Source organism: Suricata suricatta, chromosome 2 (genome assembly GCF_006229205.1).
Source record: "Suricata suricatta isolate VVHF042 chromosome 2, meerkat_22Aug2017_6uvM2_HiC, whole genome shotgun sequence".
In the NCBI taxonomy this organism is placed as follows: domain Eukaryota; kingdom Metazoa; phylum Chordata; class Mammalia; order Carnivora; family Herpestidae; genus Suricata; species Suricata suricatta.
Genome location: NC_043701.1, coordinates 146,578,138 through 146,588,397, shown reverse-complemented (window position 1 = coordinate 146,588,397; position 10,260 = coordinate 146,578,138). Strand labels below are relative to the sequence as shown.

General features: G+C 41.6%; 1 protein-coding gene across 7 annotated transcripts in view; it reads left to right on the top strand.

The window, feature by feature from the left end:
* Positions 1–10,260, top strand: part of PTPN20 (protein tyrosine phosphatase non-receptor type 20) — a 97,493-nt gene that overhangs the window by 60,376 nt on the left and 26,857 nt on the right. For all 7 annotated transcript variants that reach the window (XM_029932080.1, XM_029932081.1, XM_029932083.1 and 4 more), the window contains 2 exons: positions 5,584–5,918; positions 9,735–9,950. In XM_029932080.1, the coding sequence (XP_029787940.1) occupies positions 5,584–5,918; positions 9,735–9,950 (551 nt within the window). The remainder of the gene's footprint in view (positions 1–5,583; positions 5,919–9,734; positions 9,951–10,260) is intronic.

Here is a 10,260-nt window from a genome sequence, read left to right as displayed (position 1 = left end):
ACAATTGAATTACCCCAAGGAAGAAGCCATTTTGCCTCCAGATTGCCTCTGGACTCAAGACTGTAATATCAGTTCTTCTTTGGATCTTCAGCCTGACAGCTGGACCTATAAATTTCAGATTGGCTGCACAATCGTGTGAGCCAGTTCCTTAAAATAAATCTCTAGTATATATATATATATATATATATATATATATATATATATATAGCCTATCAATTCTGTTTCTCTGGAGAACACTAACTAATAATTTTGGTACCAATAATGATTCCAGAGGAACAGAATATTAAGGATGAGTTTTATGAATTGGTTTTCTAGTCTGATAAAATTTAAAGGCACTGATGACTCTATTTCTAGTAGTAAAGAGAGCAGTGATAATCCATGGTGTAATAATGGTAATAGAGATACATAAAAATCTCACTATGGGCTATTCTTTACAAATACTTATAAGAAGCAAGGTCTGGATGACTGTGTATTTTGTACCTAAGAACATTTTTGTCAAATAACAAATATAATGAGATTGGCTGGTTGTTTCTAATTGTGCCGGGCAAAATAGGGGGAAAAAGGATGATCATAGGGATTTGAATTTCTGGCTCAAGCATCATATAAATGACCTAAAAGTATTCATGTTTTCCCTGAAAGAAACTCTTATCTCCTATAGCCATGGAGTTGAGACTGTTGAAAATCAAACCCAGAGTCTCATCCCATAAATGGCTGACTTACTTTGAAATTTCAATTCCATACTTTGCAGGGTGTACACCATCACAGTGAGGGAAGAATTTGAGAAAGAATGGAATTCTGAAAATTTGAATGAAAACATCTGGGAAGGTCCTGGTAGAGATGGGCACATCAAACCCCTAAATGCTGAAGAATCTTGTTTGCCAATACTACTGACACTGGCACTAATCTGACACTAATTCCAGGAGGCCAAAAGTGTCACCCTGGCCCACTAGGAAGAGTAGTGCTTCGGGAGGTCAGATAAGGAATGAAGTTTTAGCTTGAGTCCATCTCTTAATGGGTTCAGTGGGTTCTGAACCACTGTGGTTATTTCTGCAGTTCTGAAATGCATAATTGGTATAGGCATGCTCAGCAACTAGCCTAATCATTGCACTACTTCTCTGACCTGTGGAGTGAGGCCAGTTATGGTGGAAAAGGCTAAGTGGAAGCCTGTTGATCTGCTTCTGTCTAGGAAAACAGTAAACTAAAAGCAATACTGCATTCCGGAGAGAATGCAGAAAGATTAGTGCCACCATTAAGAATTTAAAAGGTGCAGGGAAGGTGATTCCCACCATATCCCCATCCATCTTACTTATTTGACCTGCGCAGAAAACAAGTGGCTCTTGGGGAATGACAGATTATTATAAGCTTAAGCAGGTGGCAACTGTAAGTGCAACCATTGTACCAGGTGTGATTTGATTGCTTTAGAAAATTGATACATCCCCTGGTACCTGTTGATCTGGCAATTGACTTTTCTTCATACCTGTTAGTAAAGACCACCAGAAGCAGTTTGCTTTCAGATGGCATGGCCAACAATACACATCCACTGCTCTATCTCAGGAATAGATCAATTCTCCAGTGCTATGTCATAGTTCCCAGGGATCTTGATTACCTTTCCCTTACTTGAGACATCACACTGACATTATGCCGATTGAATCTAGTTAATAAGAAGTAGCAATTAACTACTCCAGACTTACCAGTAGAAAATGAATCCAACAAAAATTTGACCTCACTGAAATTTTTAGAGGTACAGTGGTGTGGAGAATATAAAAATATTCCCTTCTAAGGAGAAGAGTAATCTGCAGCTAGCTTCTCCTACAACCTAAAGAGGTACAATGCCTAATGAACCTCTTTGGACTTTGGAGGTAATATATTCCTCATTTCAGTGTGCTACCCTGGCTCATTTACTAAGATGGGCTTTGTGTAGGGCCCAGCACAAGAGCAAGCTCTTCAAATCCAGGCTGCTGGGCACATTGCTCTGGCCTTTGGGGCCATATGATCCAGTAGATGCAATGTCAGTGGCTAACGATACTGTTTGGAGCCTTTGGCTGGCCCCTATAGCTGAATCAGAGCTCAGGCTTTTAGAAAAGCCCTGCCAATCTCTGTGTTATAACCACTCACCTTTTAAGGAGCAATTTTTGCCTGCAATGGGGTATTAGTAGAGACTGGACACTTAACTCTAGGCCATCAAACCAGAAAGTGTGCAAAGCAGCACTCTACCATCAAATGGAAGTGGTAGATACAAGGTTGGGTTTGAGCAGACCTTGAAGGCACAAGTAGGTTAGATGAAGGGACCAAAATATCTATGATCCTCTTTCCTTTTACCTCCTGCCTTCCAGCCTGCATCTCTGGCCTCATGAGGAGTTCCCTATGGTTAGCTGACTGAGGAAGAGAAAACTGGGATGCTGTTTACAGATGGTTCTGCACAATATGCAGGTACCACCCAGAAGCAGGCAGTAGCAACACTACAGCCTTTTTGGAGGGGACATCCTTGAAGGACAGTGGTGAAGGGAAATTTTCCCAGTTGATAGAACTTGGAGCAGTATATTTGATTGTCCATTTTGCTTGGAAGGAACAATGGCCAGAGGTACAAATCTGTACCAACTCAGAGACTGTGGCCAATGGCTTAGCTGGATGGTCAAGGACTTGGAAGGAACATGATTGGAAAGTTGGTTATGAGGAATTCTGAGGAAGAGGTATGTGGCTAGACCTCCCGGGCAACAATCATGAAGATATTTGTGTTGTATGTTCACTGAAGGGTGACTTGAGAGGATTTTAATAATCAGGTGGACTCGTTCTGTGCATACCAATCACGTTCCCAGCCACCCCTGCATTAGCCAGTAGATTCATGAACAAAGTGGCTGTGCTGGCAAGAATAGAAGTTATGAATAGGCTCAGCAACGTGAACTCGTCACCAAGGCTGACCTGGCTATGGCTGGTGCTGAGTGCCCAGTCTGCCAGCTGCAGAGATGAGCACTGAGGCCCCGATATGGCACTGTTCCCCAGTGTGTTCAGCCAGATGCCTGACAATAGGTTGATTACATTAAACTACTTCTATCACAGAAGGAGCAGTGCTTTTCTCAGTGCCTTTGTTTGTTTTTACAGAGAAGATATTGTGTATGGATTTGCCTTCCCTGCACGCAGTACTTCTACCAAATCTACCCTCCATGGACCCACAGAATGCTTTAGCTAACATCATGATAGTCTGCACAGCATTGCCTCTGACCGAGGAGCTCACCTTGAGGCAAATGATTTATGGCAATGGGCTCATGCTCATGGAAGGCACTGGTCTTAATATATTGCTCATCCTCCTGCAGTGGCTGGCTTGATAGAACAGTGGAATGGCTTTTTGAAGATTCAGTTACAGTGCCAGCTAGGTGGCCGTACCTTAAAGGGCTGGCTGGGGCAGTGTTCTCTCTGATGTCATATGTGCTGCAAATTAGCATCCAGTATATGTTGCTATTTCTGACACAGCCAGGATTCAGTAATTGGAAACGGGAGGGGCACAGATTACCAAGACCTCTAGTGGTCCAGTAGCAAAGCTTTGCTTCCTATCTCTGTGACCTTATGCTCTGCTAGTCTTGAGGTCTTAGTGGCTGTCTTCAATAATGTTGTCTGGCATTTGATGTGGTCTTTCCCTCTGCAAACTTGAGTCTTCCTTGAGGGCCAGCAGATCATGGACTGACTTGTGGACCGTGGAACCCAGAAGAATTGCTGCATAATGTGGAACAAATTACTTAGCAACTCTGAGTGGAAGTGTCTCATCTGAAAAGCATGCATAATATACCTCATTCAAAGGATTGTCCTGAGGTTCAGATGAGAAGATGCATGCAGGGTACATACGTGCTGCTTGGGCCTGGAAAACATACAACTATATCTTGTCTTAGGGGACCATTTCTCCTGTGATCACTTGAGCTATTTCTTTACTACTGTGTAGTCCATAGTTTTGCTTCTGAACTTCTTTTTATGTATATTCTTTGTATGCTCTGTACTCCCTAACATTTTACTCATTGTCATTGTTTTCATCTTTTTTTCTGCGTTCTGGGGAAAATCTTTAAGCCAGTCCTCTAAATCACAATTTGTTTTTTTATTCACTTCTCACTTTAGAGGTTTTAACTGTGTAATTCTGGTTTTTATCTGAAAGTAAGCATTTATTAGTTTAGATTGCTTAATTTTTACACATTGAATCTCCCTTTTAAAAATAAATACTTTTCTACTATAAGGTAGTACATATTCACCATTAAAAATTAGATAATAAAATAGCCACTACTAGTATTTTGGTATATACTTGCCAAGTTTATTATAAATTTACATAAAGCTATATGATGTATTTGTATATATGTTCATATATGAGGAAGATCTTACTATAATGCTTTTGTTACTTCCTTGATAATTTAATAACATATCAAACATGGGTTATTCTTTTTAAATAATAAAATAATGTTCTCTCATATTTCATCTTAAATAAAAATAAGAGTTTTTAAAGTATTTTTCCTTCTTAGAGAAAGGAAAACATTTGCTATGATTTTAAAAATTGTCTCCTTTTATGATGTACTGATCATCTTCATATATCTAGCAATTGTTTTTCCTGTTTATTCATTTTTACAAGGGGAAGTTTATGTTTGCTATGTTGGAATTTGAAAAATTCTGTCAGAAAGTGTGTAAGGCCCTGTTTAGTTATCTCATCGATACCTTCTCTGCCAGATGAGTGACCCACAGGACTCTGAGTAGTAGGGAGGGGCTATTGGTGAGACCATTGCATGGCAGGAAAAGTCTGTCCTCTGCTGAGGGCATTTATTGTCTGTGTGGGAGCAGTGGTCCAGATGTTTATGTAAAATGAAAAGCGAACTCCAGGGCTAGTGAAGTTTGTGAGGTGGCCAAGTAACTGGCTTCCTCTTTCGTATTTGTTGCAAGAGTCCATGTTACTGGAGTCCCATGTTACTTGGAGCAAATCCCCTTCATAGCATCATTTTGCCATAATATCTTTGCTTTGATTAGCATACTGCTTCACCCAGTGAATACTGAGGATGGACATAAAAGTTGACTATCATGTATTTGGAGCATTAGTAGAATTCCATTAATCCTAGGGTTTGTATCTGATCAACTATCATAGTCAATTTTTTTTTTTAAATGTGGCCTCTACTGCTCTGAGCTTGCAGGTTCTGTGTCTGGATTTATAGAGAATGGCATTCCCTTCCTCCCTCAGAGGGCTCCTTCTTTGCTGTGTTCAGTTCAAGGGAGCTAGGTAACATTAAGTAACTCCCTTGGCCTAATCATACCTGTGCCATATCTAACAGAAATCTCTCAAGGTGTCTGGATACCAATGGCAACCCTTTCTGTTTCATAGAAACAAATGAAAACAAAACCCACACCTCATTGTATATTTTGTAGGCCATGCCAAAATGTTTGGGGGAGGAAGAATTTAAAGTCATGGGCTCCTAAAACTCTTAAAATGACACTCTTATGCCATCTTCACTACTGGTCAAAGAGATGAATGAATTTACCAGTATGAAATACTTTCATGAATCCAGGGTGAATTGTGTCTCCTAATTTTCCTTAATCTACCGGATATTTCTGTTTTTATGATAGATGATTCAACACGTGTTCCTCTTGGAGAAAACAAAGACTACATCAATGCTAGTTATGTTAGAATAACCAATTCTGGAGAAGAGTATTTTTATATTGCTGCTCAAGGACCACTGCCAAGTACCATAAATGACTTTTGGCAAATGGTTTTGGAAAATAACTCTAATGTTATTGTCATGATAACCAGAGAGATAGAAGGTGGAGTTGTCAAATGCCACCATTACTGGCCTGTTTCTATGAAGAAGCCTTTGGAATTGAAAAACTGTCGTATCTTCCTGGAAAACTACCAGATACTTCAATATTTCATCATTCGACTATTTCAAGTTGTGAGGAAGTCTGTAAGTTTTAAAAAATCAGTATTAGACATGTATTTCATTAGATAAGCCACACATCAGGATGAGAAGTGAGGATTATGTTGTGTTATAGACTGTGGGTACTTTTTTGAGTGACATGTTTTTACTTCTCCCTGGTACTAGAAACCAAGACACCACCATGTCTGCTTTTGCTTAACTAAACTCTGATGGAGAAATGAAAAAACCTAAGCGGGGAGGTGGGGCGGGGAGCATCAGTGTTGGAAGTTGCCTAATCCTGGGATGCACTTTGGCTGCTTCTGCCTAGTGTGACGTATGTATGGAGTCTTTCAGGTACATTGCTAACCGCTGTGCCAGGCACTATCACTACCTTACTGAATAGTGGAGATTTGGGAATGCTTACTGAGACTCTTAGTTACTGTGGTCTGCGGTAATACTGAGATCTGTATGGAATGCTTTGGGGGCCTGGAAGGGACGTACTGAGCTTTACTTAGGGCTCGGGAGGTTTACTGGAGGAGGGAACGTCTGGATTAAGAACTACCCAAATAAGAAAGATGCAAATATAAAGTAGATAATCAAGATATAAAATAGCATGGTGTGTGTATGGAGAAATGTAGGTAGTTACGTGTTTTGGGAATGCAAAATTTTAACTCAGGAAAAAGAGCGGTGAGATGAGGCTCTAGAAGGCAAGCAAGGACCAGTCAGACATGAAGTACCTTGGAGTTTGGCTAAGGAGCACAAACTTTATTATGAAGATAATTGAGAGACACTGAAGAATTTAAGTTAGAAGGTATTGTGATCAACCAGGGTGGTTGGCATTGAGATGGAAAGAAGAAACTTTGGTGTTTTTCGTATAAAATTGGCAGACTTATATGTGACTTATGACTTGTGACTTGTAAGTGACAGACATAATGGTCAAAAATTAAGCTATCCAATACAGTAGTAGCCATTTAAGCTTAAATCATTCAAACTTGTATGAAACAACAAATACAATGTTTCACTTGCAAGAGCTGCCTTTCTAATGTTTAGTCACAAGGCTACTGGTTACTAATAGCTATCATATTGGGTAGCACAGATTTAGAACGTTTGCATCATTGTAGAAAGTTCTAGTTGAAGTGTTGATCTAGAATAACCCATAGATTTCTTGCTTTAATAGAATCAAAAATGCAAAAGGAATGGTTTGTAGGAGCATTGCTAAAAGTGTATTTGGTTAGCAGGTAGGTGATACATGCTGAAACCAATAAATTTTCAGTAGCAATAAAATATGCATCTATGGGATTATTTCCTTCTGAGCAGCTTAACTACGGGATTCCTGAACACAGGTTAAGGGGCTGACACAGGGAGAGATGTCCACTAGATGTGATAAAATTCAAAGGATGAAAGGAGTTAACAGTTTGGTAAGAGAATGATTCAGATAATCAATCATGAAGTCTAAACTTAGAGAGACAAATGGAATCAGGAGTGAGTCAACTAGGAGTCAATGGAGGGATAACGGACAGGAAAGCTCCATTTGGTCACATTGTTGTTGGAGGGACGATTGTTGATACTGGACATCATAGGTGATGGTAAGTTCAAGGAGTGACCATCACTGTGAGGACCAGGAGAAGCAAGTGGTCTCCTCCACAAGGGAGAAATACAAATGCTGTGAAGTTAGAGTGTCTTTTGGGCTGTTGAGACCCTGGATTTGCCCTGGATAATGTCAGAGTCTGTGGTAAGGAGAAGGTCAGAATCTTTGGTGAATGTAGTAGATTGACTAAAGCCTAAAGCCACTGGGTAATCTCAATGAGAAGATGAAGCTAAGAGGTATGAAACTCAAAAGGAAGAGGGTTATTTACACAAGAAGGAATGATGAATTGGAAACAGGAATAGGCAGCAAGGAGTATGTGACCTGATATCTATGGTCTGTGGGACATGGAGAATGGGAGAGTAGGTGCCTTGGTGAGGGGGCTGCAGAGAGTGAAGGGCTGTGGGAGACAAGGAAGGAAGTGGACAAAGCATTTATGGAAATGATGAGGGCTTCATAAAGTTGACTGTGGGATGGGGCACCTGAGTGCAAAGGGAGAAGTTGATGACATACAGGAGTAGGGTGAGAGGGAAAGATGGAGCTGAAAAGTGAGGAGGATTGGAGCAGAGGTGTGACCAGGGAGGCCAGGAATGATGGCTCACACTGATGGATAACTTGCTGACTGTGTGCTAGGTGCTCTGCTTGGTCGGTGCGCTAAGGCTGAGGGGATTTGCTTCAACCCTCACTCCCCTAATACTTGTGGATTCCCTCCTGTGTTAACCAGGCATTGTGCCATGTGCTGGAGACAGAAAACACACACACACACACACACACACACACACACACACACATTATCAGCTCTTAGAGCACTAAGGTCTGGTGTGGAAGGACGTTCCAAATGACGTGTGAGGTACATGTTACCTCAGGAGGAAACAGTATGCTTAGGGAGTATAGGCAGGTGAAAGGCACAGAGGAATGATCTGTCTGCAAGAACCCAAATGCTGGGGTCCACCTGTGGAGCCTCGGCAAAGCGGTGGTGGCCTTTGAGCTGAGGCCCACAGGGTCCAGAACCATGGGGTTCATATTTGAAGAATCTGCATTTGGGTTTCTGTCTAAGTGATTAGGTCAGGAGAATGGTAAAGTCCACCTTTGTGCAGATTCTTGGGGGTCCACAGGGGCAGGAGAGATTTATCCCCTGAAATATGTGGTAAAGCTATCCTCACTTTGGTGCCTTCACCAGATTTTCAGTATTGTTTTTATCATTCAGTTTTATGTACCAGTGAAAAAGGGCTGCATTAGGGAAAAGCAGGGAAGGAGTACGAAACCCATCCCAAGTTTCTCTTCCGGGGTGCCCAGAGCAGGAAAATGAGGGCTTTACACTGGGAAAGCGCCATCCTTTTGGAGGGGATAATGGGCCAACTCGAAGTGCTTTATTAGTTGATTCTGAGAAAAGTTTCATGATGGTGCTTCAAGGAGGCTCAGCATGAGAGTGGGGACACAGCCCACTTACCTGGTCACCGCCTACCCTGTCCTCATCACCGGAAGAGGTAGGTGCGCCCCTGGTCAAGCAACTTGGCAACACCCCCCTGTTTTAATTAAATTTTGTATCAGAGCCTTTAAGCTAAGATAGAATCCTTTTCTTAATGTGTTAGCTCATCTTTCACTCTGAAGTCTTTTGGATTTTTGGTTTTTCTGCAGCACCATGGTCCAGAAGAAAGATGGTAGATTTGAATTCAGGAGGCCTACATTATAGTCCAAGCTCTAGACATGGGAAACTTCTGACCTAGCATACATCTCTCACTTTTGCTGATCCTTAACTGTGTCACCTGTAAAATGGGGATAAAGCAGTGCCTACCTCCCAGAGTTGATGTGAGGATGTGAGGATTAAATGAGAGAGTGCATGGGAAGTCTCTTGATAGTACCTGGCACACCATCAGGGCTTAATTCTTTTTTTTTTTTTTTTAAGTTTTTAAAATTTATTTTGAGAGAAAGAGAGTGTGTATGCTCATGCAAAGTGGGAGAGGGGCAGAGAGAATTTCAAGCAGGCTCCACACTGCCAGCAGGGACCCTGAAGTGGGGCTTGAACTCATGAGTCGTGAGATTATGACCTGATCTGAAATCAAGAGTCAGGCACTCAACCAGCTGAGCACACCTGAAAGTCCTTATTAATTCATGCTACCTGTTGGTATTCTTATTTGCATTATTATAGGACCATAGAGTTGTTATTATTATTATTATTGTTATTGTATTGGACATTGAGTTGAGATCTTTAACACAAGAAGTTGATAAATCTCTCTCTTCCCCTCCCCTCTCCTCCCTCCCTCCTTCTTTCTCAACAGACAGGAACTAGTCACTTTGTAAAACACTTGCAGTTCATCAACTGGCCAGACCATGGCACTCCTGCCTCAGTAGATGGCTTCATAAAGTACGTGCGTTATGTGAGGAAGAGCCACCTTACAGGACCTGTCCTTGTTCACTGCAGTGCTGGCGTGGGCCGCACGGGGGTGTTCATGTGTGTGGATGTCGTGTTCTGTGCCATCGAAAAGAACTTTCCAGTAAGTGAACTTGTACAGATAACTTGATGCTGTTAGTAAACCTTCTACTTTTTTTTTTTATAATAGTTTATTGTCAAATTGGTTTCCATACAACACCCAGTGCTTCTCCCCACAAGTGCCCCCCACCATGACCATCACACCCTTACCCCCTCCCCCTCCCCCTTCAGTCATGGTTCATTTTCAGTATTCAGTAGTCTCCCTTGATCTGTGTCCCTCACTCTTCCCCACTCTCTTTACCCCTTCCTCTCCCCATGGTCCCCTGCCAGGTCTCTCCTGTTAGACCTATGAATGCAAACATATGGTATCTATC